Source organism: Suricata suricatta, chromosome 5 (genome assembly GCF_006229205.1).
Source record: "Suricata suricatta isolate VVHF042 chromosome 5, meerkat_22Aug2017_6uvM2_HiC, whole genome shotgun sequence".
Lineage (NCBI taxonomy): Eukaryota > Metazoa > Chordata > Mammalia > Carnivora > Herpestidae > Suricata > Suricata suricatta.
Genome location: NC_043704.1, coordinates 67291832 through 67309497, shown reverse-complemented (window position 1 = coordinate 67309497; position 17666 = coordinate 67291832). Strand labels below are relative to the sequence as shown.

The 17666-nt window shown below is 39.1% G+C and overlaps 1 protein-coding gene across 2 annotated transcripts in view; it reads right to left on the bottom strand.

Moving 5' to 3' along the window:
- Positions 1 to 2730, bottom strand: part of CD86 (CD86 molecule) — a 41966-nt gene extending 39236 nt beyond the window's left edge. For both annotated transcript variants that reach the window (XR_003908673.1, XM_029939417.1), the window contains exon 1: positions 2547 to 2730. Coding sequence is in view for 1 of the 2 variants with exons in the window: in XM_029939417.1 (XP_029795277.1) it covers positions 2547 to 2563 (17 nt within the window). In the remaining variant the exon portion in view is untranslated. The remainder of the gene's footprint in view (positions 1 to 2546) is intronic.
- Positions 2731 to 17666: the final 14936 nt, after the last annotated feature.

The window sequence follows — 17666 nt, the reverse complement described above, 5'->3', positions numbered from 1 at the left end:
TAGCTGTCCTCTGCCATATCCATTTGGGAGCATAATGTTTTCACACAGATATCAGGGGAGCAGCATCAAAGATGAACAGGTACAAAGAAGAAATATCTATGTAGATTCATATGGAGGAGAGACTGCTTTTATTCATTCCCTGATATTGTAGGTATCAAAAGTATTAAAATTAAGAGTCCATTCCCCTCACTCACCCAGAAGAAGGAGCGTGCATAGCATGCTTAGCTTTCCAGTCTCCTGACAGCAAGTTTGTGTACAAGACAGGTGCCCAGTTCTCCTAGTCATAGCTAGAACCAGATATTTCTGAGTCAAGGAGCATCTGTTTTCCAAATTATCAATGGTTTTGGAAACCATATTTTATTTTTTTTGCAAAAAGATGCCTGTGGGTAAGCATTATGCAAAGTTTTACAGATGAGTTTGTGTACATCTGGTCAAGGGCTCTTTGCTACCACAAATAAGACCCCAGAATTCACTAAAAGGTATTTATGCCAATTCTGGCCCCTTACAAGGGCCCCTTCCTGTTCTCTCAGAACCAGAAACATGGTCAAAGAGAGAAAGCCAATGTATCAAAGGCACAATTTGAGGGACGTCCCCTCTCCCCATTCTGTGTGCCAGCCCTACCCTGTTGCTTGGAATTCCCAAATTACTCATTCCTTGGGCTAAGGCATTTTTGAAAGCCCCTATTAAAATGTAAATGCTAGCTAGAAGAGAGAAATGTTTCCTGCTTTTAGCCATTAAGAGTTAAGTTCAAGTTAATATAGCTAAATAGGAAATGGAACTCAGAAAGAAATCATACTCCTAAAAAGAGGGAGAATAATGAATGGGAACTTTCCTACCCTGATAGGGAGATGGAAAGTGCCGAAGGCATATTTGTCTTCTATGTATATTCAAAATGGTGTCTATTTCCCAAACCCCAGCCTGAGTATACTCTGATGTATTGTTTAGAAACTAGTCTCTATATTAGATTAGAGATGAGGACAAAGGACAAAGGTCCAATAAAGAATTGTGCACCAAGCCTATGGCCCTATCCCTTTGTCCTGCCACCTACACACTCTTATTTGCCTCACCATGAAAGGTGAATTGTCAACACTTGTCTGGACACTGGATAACCACGCAGAAATCTTCCCACCACCCTCCTTGCTTGTTTCAGACAGGTTAGGTTCTTGTTCTATTTCTTTATAGCTTCGGTCTCCTGGAAGAGAGTCCCCTAAACTTACTTCTCACCTTTATATGATTTTTGAAACATGGTGTTTGAACCTTGATTTTTCTCCTAAAGAATCTGGCTTAGCTCACTTTTTCACCTTTTATGCTCTTTCCTCTCCCACCTTAGCCTCAACTCCATAAAATCCAATTGTCATCACCACCAGGAAGAGATATCTGATATCCAGGGATATTAGAACAACAAAACTATCAAGCTCAAATGCATAGTTATTAAAAAGTGAGTACAATCACAAAAAGCCATTTCCTTCCCTTCAAAGCAGTGTTACTCTATAGTCATTTTAGTGTGGCTGTTAATACTGTTTTCCCACTAAGCTAAAAGCTTCAAGAGTACAAGGACCATGACTTTTATGCTCTCTGTTAAAACCCAGGACATAATCACTCAAGTATATTTAGAACACACTAATGAACAGAGATTTATAAAAAGCTTCCATTATACACAGAATAGCTCATGTAAATAGTATTAATGCTACCTGCAACAGCAAACAAATGAAATACAGAACTGTGAGCTTGTGCACATAATTAGACTCATTGAAGTCCAGAGCCTTGGTCCCAAGATTGAGGTTGCATGTCAGAGAAATAGATCATCTCCCTAGTTATTACAATTTGAGAAGAGTGGGAAGTTCCCTTGGCCAAAAATTATTTTCACCTGTCTCTCCTTAAATAACTATTAGTGGAGGCACTATTTTAAGCCTATTTAAAATGCAAATATGTTCATGGTATACAGAACACGAGAAACCACTGCCTGGGCTCTTTTTTGACCTAAGACTTTCTTTTCAAATGAGCTATTGGTCTCTGGTACCAAAAGGAGACAATCTTGTGATGGGACATTTAGATAGGAAGAAGAAATGGAGACAAGAGGAAAAAAAGAGACAGGGTAAAAGAAAGGCCAAATAAGAAAGCAGAGACCACTGCAGAGGCTGTGCGTTTTGCCCCAGTTCTCTGGACTTCTCACTGGCACAAGGAGCTCAGGCAGGGTTGGCATCCTTGGACAGCTTCTCCTGCAGCAGAGCTCCTTGGAGCTCCCGGCACCCTGAGACCAAGGCAGCTGCTGGTTGTTTGGTAAGTGGTGCCTTCTGTTTCCTGCCTGTTAGCTCACCAAAGCAGACAAAGGATCTGGCTGGAAGAGACACATTTCTATAATGTCCTACCTCCAATGTAGTCAGTCTCAGAATCAAGCCTAATGGTCAAAAGTTTTATGCACATATTCCACAATCCTTCTCACCCATTCCCTTCCCAGCGACCAGCCCAACCTCTGAACATCTGGCCCAGATGCAGCTTTATCTAACACCATGCTCCCCAGGCACACAAGCTTCAGAAGAACATACCTGTCACAAATGCCCATCCTCTGCAGCTCCCAGAGACCAGATGTGTAAACCCGGTGACATTCCCGAGGAACACAGAAATAAAGGATTAAGAATAAATGATGAGGACCCTTTGTGAGCTCCCCATAACTTCCTAACACTCTTTGTAGAGAAAGAAATAATGTCAGGGCTGAGGCTAGAACTCAAATGCAGAAAGGGGAACTGACAAGAAAGAAATAGCACCACAGACAGGGGCTGGTTCCAGATAACTTCTGATGGCAGGTGGGCATTTCCACCGATGAAAATGACTACAAATGCACTGGCGGAGAGTGAGTGAATGTAAAGCCCTGAGGAAATTCCCTAAAGACAGCCCAGCCACAAACATGACAGAGACTGACAGATCCAGGAGTGCAGCCTTTGAGGCCCATAGGTGAAGGTTCAGCTCAGTTTACCAGTGTTTTATGGGGCAGCCATATACCAGGTACTGTTTCCGGCTTGGCAAGGCAAGTCTGCAACCACAGAGCCCAGAGACTGGGTGTTTCTCTTCTCAATGCCCTCCCTCCCCCCACCCCTCCCACCTACAAGCTATTCATTTGAGTATATCTCCATGGATCCTGCTAGAAGCCAATTAACATACACAGCCCATTTTAAGATTAACCTCATCTAATCCTAATTGTCCTAATCTAGAATATTTGGCCCCTATTCCTGGAAGTGTGTGGTACTCGAGTCTGGGGACAAGTCACAAGCAGAAAAGTGATAGGTGTGTGAATGCCAAATGGATTTTTCCAAACCTAGTGCTTCGTGAGGAACAGGCTTCACACATATAATCCTGATCCAAATGTATGGCTTCTTTGTCTGATCCAGTCAGACCCTGAAAAGCCCCTCTGCTCAGGGGGCGGGGGGTTGGGGGGTGGGGGGAGATTTATGTGCCTTTGAGCCTGCAGCATTTGCCCTCAGGAGAGCAACAGCTCCCTGCGAACATGCCTCCTCTGCTCACTTGGAGGCTACCTGTACCCTGCAGGACTTGAGAAATTCAAAGTAGCAAAGGGAAAGCTGTTTGTTGTCTGGGTTGAGAAGAGCACCCAAGCAAGGACGTGTGGTGCAGGCGAAGTAGCAAAGCATGGGTTTGGAACTAGTGGTACAAGGTCAAATCCTGGCTTGACCACTAGGCCCTGGACGGGTTATTGAACATCTCCCCATTTCAGTCTTCTCATCTAGGAAATGTGACCAGCAGCCTGGCTGCACTGTCCTGAAAAACAAATGGGATCTGCATGTAAATCATGTGGCACAGAGCATGCTGTGCAGCTAGTTAGTCTTTGTTAGTTCTTTCCTGTCTTCCTTTCAGACTTCACAGTTCTGACTTTGACCTTTGCAGAAAGTTGATCCTTAATCACTGGAAAGGTGATGATCATTCTTCCCAAAACAGGTCTGTAAACTCCTCACCCTCCATCCAGGGCCTCTCAAACCCAGAGGGCTCTACGTGGGTCTTGGGCCCTGACTCATAGGGTCTTCACTTCCTCTCAGCCATTCTGTGTGCATACCTTGGAAACTTCATCCTTTATTCGGATAGGCCCCACCTGGGGTTTTCCTCTGGATTTTACAATCATATATATTTTTTTAATTTGAAAGGGTCCATTTAGTTTCCTTATTGTAATACAAGAAAATACCCATGTATCAGAGCACAGGAGAATTAATTTACATACCACTCTGTTTTCAAGTTTCCTTCTTTTCCTTGTACTGAGCAGTCAAAATATCAGATAGGCTAAATTCAAAGTCTTGCTATCAAAAAATTTAGAATAGTATTGCCCAAACTTTAGTCATTTTAGCTATTAGTACCACTTCATATCCATGTAAAAATCTGTATTATTTTTTATACACTCATTTTAATCTTGATTTACTTCTAGACAGTTTATTTTAAAAGGAATCTATATAAATACTAAAATTTTTAAAGAGCAGTATTATTTACTATAAATAAAGGGTGAGTTCAAATTCTGTGTGTGTTCAAACCTGTGTTCAAATTCTGACTCCACCAGTTAACACCTGTGTGTTCTTGAGGAAGTCACTTAACTTCTGAACCTTAGTTTCCTCACACAGGTAATACTAAATATCTCATAAGCTTGTTGTGAGGATTAAATAGGAGGGCATATATGTGGTGCCTCACACAGATCCTGGCATATGGTAGGTTCTTTTTCTTGAAAGAAAAGTTGTTTTATTGTTTTCTCTTTTCCATATCCTTTCTCTCATCTCCTTATGTCAGGTCCTGCTTAGAGCAGGGTCCAATGCACTGTACCACAGAATTAATGGACATAATTGATGAGTCAGGCAGCAGAAATGAAGGAAAATTCAGTGCCATGGAATTCTCTTACTTTATGAGTTAATTAGTGTTGCAAGGTTTTCTCAGGGACCTCAGAAGTCATTTGTCTCTCACTGAAGCACGGACTCCTCTCAGTGTTATCTCTAATAGATGAATGTCCAGTCTTTGCTTTCTCACTTATGTTTGAAAACTCACTACCTGATAAGACAGTTATGAGAAAAAGGTCTTCTTCATAATAATCCCAAATCTCCCACCACTCACTTCCCAGCCCCATATGTACCATCTTGTTGTCCCTGTCCTGTTTTCTAAAACTGGTAATATATATATTTTTTTACCCCCTCACATAGAACCCTCCAAATAATTGAAAGCAGAGATATATCGTAAGTTTCCTTAATAGTCTTTTCCTCAGCTATATACAATCAGTGTCCTCAATTGTTCCTCATATGATGTGGTCTCTAGAACCCTAACCAGCTTGGTGGTTCTCCAACTGGCACTTGTCTCCCTCAATTTGTCAGCATCCCTCTTTGCATAAATGGCTTATAGAATAAAATGTATAGTGACAAGATCACTTTCATTAATGAATCAGAGATCAAATTAGCCTGTAAAAGTTGTATTGGAGTGGCAGACTGCGACTTTTTTTTTCAAATGTCATGTCGGATCACCACCTCCTGGTCCCCATCTTATTTGTATGTCAGTGTTCAGCCAATCAAAACTACTCTGAATCCTATATATGTCTTTCATTGCACTAGTCTTCTCTCCAAGCCTGTGCCACTCAAAAATTTGATAATGAGGCCTACCCAAGGATCATTAGAGCCAAGGATGGACAGGGTTCAGCAATGATGGTGGTCAACAGTATCAAATGCTGAGATGAGGTTAAGCAAATTGAGGAAAATCAGTTCCTTGTGTTTAGTGAGGAGGAAGTTACCAGTAACCTCAGAAAGCTGCTTTCTGTGTTGGGCTGCTTCCTCCATGCCTCACTCCCAGATGTTCTCACGTCTGAGGAGGCCAAGGCTACATGAAAAAGCAGCAGGAGGAGAGTGGCTATAAATGGTAGCTGGGTTGGGGGAGGAGATATTCCCCAGGGACCACATAGTTAGGATCTACTCTGGGGGTGGAGGGGCAAAGCTAGAAACTTGTGGGCATTTGGAAAGATCAAACACTTAGCTGAATTTTCCAGTTCCAGCTACTTATTCATTTGCTATACATAAACGTACATGCATATTTATTGCAGCTTTATTCATGATTGTCCCAAGTGGAAGCAGCTAAGATAGCCTTCAATAAGTGAATAGATAGACAAACTATGGTACATCCATACAATGGAATATTATTCAGTGGTAAATAGAAATGAGCTATCAACCCATGAAAAGACATGGACAGACTTTAAATGCATGTTGCTTAATAAAAGAAACCAACCTCAAAAAGCTACATGCATACTGTATGCTTCCACCTAGATGGCATTCTGTAAAATACAAAAACACTGAGACAGTAAAAAGGTCAGTGGTTGCCAGAGGATGTGAAGAGGGATGAACAGAGGAGCACAGGGGATTTTTAGGGCGGCGAAACTTTCTGCATGATACTGTAATTAATGGTGTATAGATGTTATAAATTTGTCAAAAGCCATAGAACTGTAGAACCTAAAGAGAGGAACTTAATATAAAGTATGAGTTTTAATGAACAATATTGGTTCATTAACAAATATACCATACCAATGCAAGATCATAATAATAGATGAAAACAGTGTGCAGGGGAGAGGGTCATGGGAATTCTCTATACAGTCTGCTCAATTTTTCTGTAAATTTAAACCTGTTATAAAAACAGTCTATTAATTAAAAACATACACACACAGCACACAAGCACTGATTCCTGGTAAAGCAACTAAGTTAATGACATGACATTTTAGAGGGCTTCTACCCAGTGGGTAAGAAAATTAGCATCAATTTCACAGTTGAGAGGTTCGCTTCTCCATGTTGCATACTTTTAACCAAATGCCATACGTAAGACATTGCTGCGAAACATCTCTAGTTTTTTATTTCTGCCCTCTATTTTGACATTTTCTGCATCTTTCTGGTGTTCAATCACAGATTTTATGTCAGTTCCACGGGTATATTAAAAAGTCCCATTGTTTTCTAAGGGCCAGATCAATAAAAAAAAATAGCTTTCAGTTCCAGGTTTCTGGAGGAACATTCTTAGAAATGTAGTAAGCTTCTTTTTTCTTTGAGGGGGAGATACAATGTTGACCTACACTTAAAAGCAATTTCTTATAGTTAAGCATTGGAGGTTGAATCTTTTTCTTTGAGCCAAAGTTTTACAGCCTCCATATTTATATCCTATAAGAGGGTCACCAAAGTAACGAGAGACACTTTTACAACCTCCACTGCATGCTCCTCTCTAGTACTGGGTTGGTTTGTTTGGTCTCCCTGGCTGCCCTGACGTATCTTATTTTTTTCACTTTCTCATGATGCAAATTCATAATCATCATTCATGCATGTTAAGAAAGAGAGAATGTATATTGTTTCTTGATTTATATTCGATCAACTTCTGAACACAGAAACTAGGACTCAGTGACACACTTTTGCCTAGATGTCCTGTAAGGAGAAGTCAGAAAGGCAAAGGACACCAACAGTTATTTACAAAATTCTATTTTAGATCCTTGTCTGCACTTTCTCTCAAAACCAAATGGTGGCTTAAAAAAACATACCCAAACTTCAGCAATAAAATTTATTTGGATTGAAAATTACATTCTCATGTTGTAAAAGGTAAGGTAAGGAAAAAGTCAAAAGGCTAAGTATCAGGATGTGCACATTTTAGAAAAAGAAGTACTGTTGTACCTGGAATGGATGTGGCCTTTACATGATCTGTTACTTTAGCCGTATGGGCAAGTGGGGAAGATGAGGAATGTGGTGCTGTGTAGAGCTCAGGCTAAGGACAGCAACCCCAGCTAGCAGGGAGCCGGCTATCCCAAACCCAGGGTCTGAGAGTGGTCAGTGGTCAGTGGTCTGGTGGAAACACGACAGAGTGGGGTGGAGGCATGCTGTAGGACAGCCAGAATCATGAGTTTCTGGGAAGTGTGATATCTACAGCGTGGGGAGTGGAGATACTTCATTGTTTGTCCCTGTGAAATAAGGCCCATCACTGGGGGACAGGGCCCGGGGACTAATGAGGAACTGGACCACAGATCAGGAAACAAGGCCAAGCCAGAGAAGCACTACAGCGTGGGGAACTGAGGAACTCACAGTTCACCCCCTTGGACACTGGAGATCAGGATTATAGCAGCAAGCCCACATCCGGAGCCCTCCTCCCACTGGCCATGTGTGTAGACACTTCATAAAAGGGACTGGGCAGAGCTTTAGGAGTGGTTCCAGAGTGCCCATGGAAGCTAGTAATAACTATAGACTCTAGAGAAACACAAATGCACATATTTTTATGCTTTACCTTTGTTTCCACCAATCTTTGTATCTAAACGGTATTTCCCACTTTTGAATAATACTTTAAAATCCACTGATGTAATTGCACCATTTGTGATTTCTACTTCTTAATTTGCCTTCATTCATTCAACAAATGCTTAACCAGCCCTAATTGAGTATAGGACTTGGGGTGGTCCTGGGATACAAGATGAGGAAAAGCAGAGGGTACCTGCTCTGCAAAAGCCTGAAGGTAAGTATAGGAGACCTATACCAATCTGGTAGTGTCAAGGGACCTGCCACCAAGTGATTCTCAACATAAACAGCTTCAGTTACTAATGATTAAATAACACCTTAAGAGCATGTGGTAGGTACTAATTAGGTTGTATAGGTCACAATTAAGAAAAATTTCCCCAGGCCCTCTGACTCAGGAATAGGCTCCTCTAAGAAATATTGGTTCTCCTTCGGTTCAGATTGTAAGTGGTCACTGTTTCTGCATGACCATTCCGTCACGGATGGCATAGTAGAGGACTCACTCTGAGAGAAGGGTAGACAAAAGTGATACTTAACTTCTAATTTGATAATTCTATATATTAGCTATTTAGTAATGTTTACGATACAATCTTAGAATATCAGGATTTCTGAAAATTTATACAAAAGATGGCCTATTAGTTAACAAATAACAAAACTACGTAAAATCTTTCCAAGATGAATGAAATACATACAGCAGCAAGTTTAAAAAATTGATACCAATAAACTACCAATGTCAGTGATGGCACTTCTCAGAATTCAACAAAGTAAATATATGATTCCAAACATATTGTTTCAATCTTTAGTGTTACCTAGACATTAAACCCAAATTCAAAGATTTTGATCTCTGAATTTAAAGTGGCCCATTTGCTTAAGGATATGCCCTTATGCATTCTGAGAAATTGTCGTCTCTTTCACAAAGCACCTGACATTTGCCATTTCCTTTAAACTTTAGTTAGAAGAAATAAAATGAGGTAATATTCTAAGTATAAAAGTTGCTTAAAGAGTAAAGTCCATATGCTTTTTCCTATTTGTGCAGAGGAGGGAATATAATACATAACAAAACTAACACATTTTAACAAATGGCAGCATATTTCAAATTTAGGGAAGCATGATCTGTGAAAGCACCTTTTTATGCAAAATATTTATATCAGAGCATAAATAAAATGTGCTCTACAAAGTAAAATAAAATAGATTAAGGCATATAGAACACAGCCAATATGACTAAACTCGTTAAAAAAAAACCCAAAAAACAAAAACCACTGGATTTTTAAAGCTTCCATTTCACAACAGGGTCAAAGGAGGGGGCATTGCACACGCAAAGGCTCACTTCCCTGTGGCATCTTTGTAACCAAAAGCAACAAACATAAGACTTTTGGGAACCCTTAAAATATGTACTTATCAACTTGGATTTGCAATTTTCAAGTTGGTGGTACAGAACCATCGAGGTATAATTTTGCAGCTCCCTTGACATGCCTTCTCTGGAAGATTCTAAAGGTCTACCACTACTTAGACATGTTGCTATTTAAAAGAAATTTTCCACATCCATTTGTTAATGATGGACATTTGGGCCTCTCCCATAATTTGGCTATTGTTGATAGCGCTGCTTTAAACATTGGGATACATATGTTTCTATGAATCAGCACTCCTGTATCCTTTAGATAAATTCCTAGTGGTACTATTGTGGGTTATAGAGTAGTTCTGCTTTTAATTTGAGAAACATCCACACTTTTCCAGAGCAGCTGCACCAGTTTGCATTCCCACCAACAGTGCAAGAGGGTTCCCGTTTCTCACATCCTCACCAACATCTGTTGTTGCCTGAGTTGTTAATTTTAGCCACTCTGATCCATGTGGGGTAATATCTCAATGGTTTTGATTTGTATTTCTCTGATGATGAATGATGTTGAGCATCTTTTCATGTGTCTGTTGGCCATTTGGATGTCTTCTTTGGGAAAGTGTCTATCCATGCCTTCTGCCCTTTCCTTCACTGGATATTTGTTTTTCATACAATGGAGTACTACTTGGCTATGAAAAAGAATGAAACTTGCCATTTGCAAAATGTGAATGAAACTGGAGGGTATTATGCTGAGTGAAATAAGTTAGTCATAGAAAGACAGATGTCATATGTTTCACTCACATGTGGAATGTGAGAATCTTAACAGAAGACCAGGGGGGAAGTGTAGGGGAATAAAAATAGTTTCAAACAGAGAGGGAGGCAAACCATAAGAGACTCTTAAATACAAAGAACAAACTGAGGGTTGATGGGGAGGCAGGGAAGAGGGGACAAAGGGTGATGGGCACTGAGGAGGGCATTTGTTGGGATGAGCACTGGGTGTTGTATGTAAGTGGTGAATCATGGAAATCTACTCCTGAAGCCCAGAGCATATTGTATATGTTAACTTGACAATATGTTAAGCTAACTTGACAATAAATTATATTTTAAAAATAAAAAAATAAAGATAAATTACATAAAAAATAAACATACAATTTTACAAATGATATTAAACCTTTTATTAATAAATTCATATCCCCTTGATATTTCTTGAATAATTCTAAATACTGAAGATAAACACAAAGTGCTAATAAATTTCTAAATCTATAAAATAAGTAAACTAGCATCCTGCAGAAGAAGAACAACAAAATTTCCAGTAAGATAAGATGTCATTTTCCTACTTTTCCACAATGTGAATAAAGGATGGCCTCTTTGGAAAAGTGCCTTAAATAGCTTTCCTCAAATCTGGTTTAAGATGGGAAATGATCTCAAATAAACCTTGTACTTGTTGACTACAGTTTTAATGTGAGGAGTTGGAATTCTTAAGAAAGACAGCATTTGTAAACCAATTCGATCTTTGCGATTCAAGGACTGAAGACAAAATATTGTATTTGTCATCATACTTGAGTTGCATTTTCACTATGCATGGCCTATTTGCATACAAACAAAAGAGATTATTTTTAAAAGAGGTTTTCTGTGTTTTTGTTTTGGTCCTTTGGGATGACTGTGGGATGACCAAGCCATTTTCATACCATGGACTTCACACATTATGTTTATGTCATCCGTCACTTTCTCTTCCTCACCACCCACTTCCATTTCATTGGTGGCCAGTTTTGGGGTCTCTGTCACCTCTTGTCTGGACTACTGCAACAGCCTCCTGGCTGGATCCCTTTCACTATCATTTACCCTATCATTGTCTTTCACCAAAAGCAATCTGACTACGCAATTTGACTTCCTTGCTGTGAAGACTTGCTTCTTTCTCCTCATGGACTAGTGGTCATACTTCTTAGCAAGACACAGAAAGGCCTTCAGAGCCTGAATTGAACTTTTCTCTTCTGCTTTTATCAGTCAGTGCACATAACTGTTCACTGACCCTTGACACACCTAGACCTTTCAGGACTTTTTGCCTTCGTTGCCTTTGCATAAGCTATTCCTTCTGCCTGGCATACCTTTCCTGCTCTTTCTGTATGAGAACTCCATCCACTGTTCCACTGAGATCCAGATCACTCTATAGTTCACAGCTGGAAACTTCCCTATCATTCTTCCCTCCCTTTCCACTATATCTGTATCTTTCTCCCTCCCAAATTACATAATTTATTCTTTCATTATAACAATTTCCTCATTGTATTAAAATTTCCCTGCTTATATAGATGTTCTGTCCTGACTTCCACAAGAGCAGGGAACATGTTTAATTCCCTTTAATTCCTGATACTTAGTGCAGTAAAAGGTCCAGTAAACATAATTAAAGTTAATATCTGTTAACTGATCACTTATAAGCTAGGTATTCTGCTAAGTACTTTAAGTGCATTTAATCTCTACAATAAATGTAGGAAGTTTTACAGATGAGGAAACTCAGTCTCAAAGAAGTTAGGCTACTTGCCTAGGGACACACAGTTGATGACCTCAAGTTTTAGCAGGATATAGAATTGAATCTGTTTTAACTTCTAGCTGGTTATGCTATATAACTATCATTAAAATGTCAGATAGATGTCAGCGTACTTTTTTGGTGTGGTTTGACTCTTTTTAAGTGAGGCTCTCCACTCTACCTTTTACTAATTATGCAACCTTGAGTAAGATACTAAGCTCTCCAAACCTCAATTTCCTCATTTTTTTTTTCGGTAGGGGAAAATAATACCTAATTTACATAGTCATTATAAAGATTCAGGGACTACACCTATGTGAGGTTCCTAGCCCCATCCCTGCTCATCACAGCAATCACTTCTTCCTTCCTGCCCCCATGCACTTCATGTTCCTCCATTCACTCACCTAATCCTTACCCTCTAAAAATTGGAAACCATTAAACCTAACAGATGAATAAACAGGCTTGGAGAAGTAAGTAACCTGCCCCAAATTGCTTCAATCAAGTAAATGTTTTTCCTAAGGTCCCCTAGAACTGAATGGGGCCCTCACATCTATACCTAAGTGTGTGTAAAAGGATCACTCTGCCTGTGTGAAAACACTAGAGGCATTAAAGAGACTGAGTCTGGGTTTGTTTTTCTCTTTTTCTTTTTTTCCTGGTGACCATGAAGACTTAACAAGCCAGAGCATCCTCCTGAAAACAGAATCTTGGGTGAGCCATTGATAGGCATATTAGATTTTTACTCCCTGCTGTCTCAATTCTCCATGTCCCTCACATTCCCACCTTCTCCACTGAGACCTCAATAAAGTTCCCCCTTATCTACCAATCTACTTCCCTTCTAACCTGCAAGCAAAAATCTTGGGACCACTTCCAGCCCAGGCAGAGGGAAGGGTTGTAAATGGTTACTGCCTTCAAATCTGGTGCCTTGGGGGAAGTATCTTGCTGGGTTCATATTTTCAAACATCCCTAGCTTCTGTAACTCCCAGCTCTCACTTGTCTTCATTTCATTGGGTTATTCCTTCCCACCTGCTGATGCCTCACTATGTAGGCCAAGGCTTTTAGACTCAAGTACCTATGTGGTCTTAGCAGGTAGTGTAAATAAATGAGCAAAGTAGGCCATGCAGGAAAAGGAGAGCTTTTACCCCCTTGGAAGTTAAGCAGCCTCTTCCAGATTCACATGTTGTTACCATATGGGAATGTGGGCCCATTGTTACCGGGTATCCTGATTTCTCAGAGGAGCTGGAAATCCAAATTTATGTGAATTCTCCAGATTTTTAAAGTATTGGAAACTAGTTATAAAGGTTTTTTTTTAATTTTTAAAGATTACTGTCTATCAATATGCTATTTTTGGTCTACCAATCTTTAAATTTTCAACTTCTGCCTCAGACCACTTGCTGCCTAGTTCTTACCTTTATTACTTGTTTGCCAGAGCTTGTTTTGGACCCTGTCGCAACACAGTTTTCTCCAAGCACAAATATTTCTATCCACAAATCTGTCTTGCTTCTAAGAGTAATCTCATCCTCCCCGATCTCCCATAACATATGCTCCCATAATGCTGTTCAGAGCTTTGGTCTAGAATTAGACTGGGGGCTGGAATCCTTGCTCTGCCTCAGCTATGTGACCTGAACAAGTTATTTAACATCTCTAAAATTTAGTTTTCAGTTGTGGAAAATAGGGAGTACCTATCTCCTGGAGTTGTAAGGATTAAATGAAATAAATATACGATATCATAGAATATGCCATGATGCCTGCCATGTGGTAAGAAATGCTAGCTATAATGAAACCTCCCTTTGTAGCCACTAAATAGGATCTCTGTGTGATTCATCTTCATTTTCTCAGTATTAAGTAAAACTTTATTGAATGAGTTAATAAATAGTCCCAGTACCCTCTTTTCTAGCCCTGATTCACTACAGCCTGGAATTTAATATATTCTGAAATCTCTCCATCCAGTGTTCTCACACTCCTCTGAACCTCTGTTGCACTAGAGATAAGAAATCAAAACTGGCCTGAACCAAGGCAGCCCCTCCAGATATTGAGGCATTACATAGAAGACAGGAGATTTCATATATAAGTCTATCTCCCTAACTTTTCTCAAAAAAATGAGATTAGGGTGTACTGGACCACACTTTGGCACACATGACAACAGAGTGGGGACCAGCAGCATTGCTCAAGATGGGGCTCATCTGAGGGGCACCTGGGTGGCTCAGTCAGTTAAGCGTCCAACTTTAGCTCAGGTCATGATCCCACAGTTCTGGAGTTCAAGCCCCGGGTTGGACTCTGTGCTGACAGCTCAGAGCCTGAATGCTGCTTTGGATTCTGTGTCTCCCTCTCTCTCTGCCCCTTCTCTCTTTCTCAAAAATAAACATTAAAAAATTTTAAAACAAACAGACAAAAAGATGGGGCTCATCTCTTTGTGTAATGAAGCTTCCACCATTCAGGCACCATGAGGGTACAATAAACTATAGGCCTGCATCACATTCTATTATCTGAGGATCTTTATAGGCCTTTTGTGTTTGCCCTTCCTGACTTAGAGACTGTACCTCACTACTAAGTTGCTTTTTATCTTGATTTTGTCCTGCTTAGCAGGGCAATATAAATTCACCATAAATTTAGCAGTTTCAAAGGAATAAAAAAACCTGTTTCTAGAATCCTCCCAATCTAGAGGTAACCACTATGACTGTTTTGACATACTTGCTTGCTATGTTGTTTCTATGCATTATTTTCCTTATAATTCCATAGCTTTATGTTTCCTCTGTCATTAAAAAGTCATCAACACACACACACACACACACATCATCATCATCAACAATTTAACTTTTAATTTACTATGAAAAATTCAGGTTGATTCTTATTTTTCATTATATTAAATAATGCTATGATAAACATTTGTGAGCATAAATCTTTTCCATGTCTCATATTATTTATCTATATCTTTAAAGGTGAAATTCTTGCAGAAGAGGAATAAACATTTTCATAATAAGCAAAAGTGGTAGTTTACGTATCTTCTAGAATTAGAAGTGCAAATTTGAATATGTTACCCAGGATGACTAATAGGCAAACAAGTCTTTATAAATTAAGAGCAGACATTACCAGATGTACCATATTTGAAATTCAGAAGGCTAAAAAGGGAGCTTCATAGTTTCATGAAGATACACATAATTACCAATTATAGGGCAGGATTTTATTTTAATGTTTTTGGCATCCATCTTACATAAAATATATTTTAAGTGGCTTTATTTGACTTTCACCTTATTCACTTGCCTGGAGCCTGCCCTCCTCTTATCTATAATTAGAGGTTTACTCTAGTGACTTCTGGGTTTTAGGTAAGAATCCATTTACTATGGGGCACCTAGGGGGCTCAGTCAGTTAAGCGTCAAACTCTTGGTTTCAGCTCAGGTCATGATCTCATGCTTCATGAGTTTGAGCCCCACGTCAGGCTCTGTGCTGGCAGTGAGGAGCCTGCTTGGGGTTCTCTCTCTCCTTCACTCTCTGCCCCTCCCCTGCTCTCTCTCTCTCTCTCTCTCTTAAAATAAATAAATAGGGGCGCCTGTGTGGCTCAGTTGAGCGTCCGATTTCAGCTCAGGTCATGATCTCACAGTTCGTGAGTTCAAGCCCCACATTGGGCTCTCTGCTGACAGCTCAGAGCCTGGAGCCTCCTTCAGATTCTCTGTCTCCTCTCTCCTCCCCTTCCCTGCTTGTACTCTTACTCTGTCCCTCAAAAATAAATAAACATTAAAAATTTTTTAAAATAAAATAAAATAAAAAAATAAACAAGCTTAAAAAAATTCATTTGCTAGAACTAAGTCAGAAAAGGCAGAGCTAAAGAAATTTAAGACAATTTAAAATATAGAAAATAGATTTTAAAGAAAAAATTTGAAGACTAAAACATTTTATTTCCATGAGACTTCATATCCACTATAAATTCCTACAAGTCTCATAGCATTGGTAAGTACTCATAGCCACATTTTATAGATGAGGGCACTGAAGTTCAGGGAACTAGATAGCTTCCCCAAGGTGACATGACTAGTAAACAGAGAACTATTTATTAACTACTTATAACTTGACACCAGACAGAGTGACTGAAAACTCTGGCACTTATCCAAGACTAAGCAGTTACCTTTGTTCTCATATAGAACCTCACACATTTTACTGATATTTTAAAAAAAATTCATCATATTTGATATATTTACCACTAAACTGAGTTCTTTGAGAAATCATGTCTCTCATTTTGGTGTATATCTAGTATGTTGTCCAGGGCCTGAAACAAAGGTGCTGAATGAACTGAGAAATTACTAAGAACATAGAGAAATAAGCAGTTGGCCAGAATGGATGTTTTTAAGCATTCTTAAGCTTCTTACAGCTGACAAATTGTTTTCCGGAAAAGTTATAGCCATTCATATCCCACAATCAATAGTATATGAAAGTATCATTCTTCTCGTATACTCATTAGCATTATTATCCCCACCGCAGCAAAACATAAATTGTTAATTTGATAAATAAAAATACCTCATTGGTATTTGATTAGTATTTATTTAATATTCAGTGATGAACATTTTGGGTTTATTCCATTGCTTTTTAAAATTGTTTTTAATTTTAATTCCAGTATTGTGAATGTTCAGTATTAGTTTCAAGTATACACTATAGTGATTCAACAATTCTATACATTACTCAGTGCTCATCATGCTAAGTGTACTCCTAATCCTCTTCACCTATTCCATCCAACTCCCCAACCAATTCCCCTCTGATAACCATCAGCTTGTTCTCTGTAGATAAAAATCTGTTTCTTGGTTTGCCTCTCTTTTTTAACTTTGATCAGTTGTTTTGTTTCTTAAATTCTGCATATGAATGACATCATATGGTATTTATCTTTCTCTGACTTACTTCACTTAGCATTATATTCACTTGCTCCATCCATGTTGCAAATGGCAAGATTTAATTCTTTTTCATGGCTGAATAATATTCCACTGAATATGTATATACATCTTTATCCATTCATCTACCAATGGGCACTTGGACTGCTTCCATAATTTGACTATTATAAATAATGCTGCAATAAACACAGGGACACATGTATCCCTTTGAATTAGTACCAGTACTGTGATTACTGAATCATAGGGCATTTCTATTTTTAACTTTCTGAGGAACCTCTTGTGTTTTTGATTGTAGCCACTCTGTCAGATGTGAGGTGATATTTCATTATAGTTTTGATTTGCATTTCCCTGATGATGAGTGATGTTGAGCATCTTTTCATGTGTCTGTTGGCTATTTGTACATCTTTGGAGAAATGTCTGTTCATGTCTTCTGCTCATTTTTTAATTGGATTATTTGTTTTTTGGATATTGAGTTGTATCTTTAAATTATTTTTTAATTGTTTTGTTTTGAAATAATTAAAGCTTCAAAGGAAGTTGATAGAACTGTATAAGGAGGTCTTGTGTACCCTTCACCCGCTTTCCCCCAGTGGTAACATCTTGTCTAGCTGCCGTACAACAGTTAAAACTGGGCAATTGACATTGGTATAACCCACAGAGTGTACTTAGATTTCACCAGC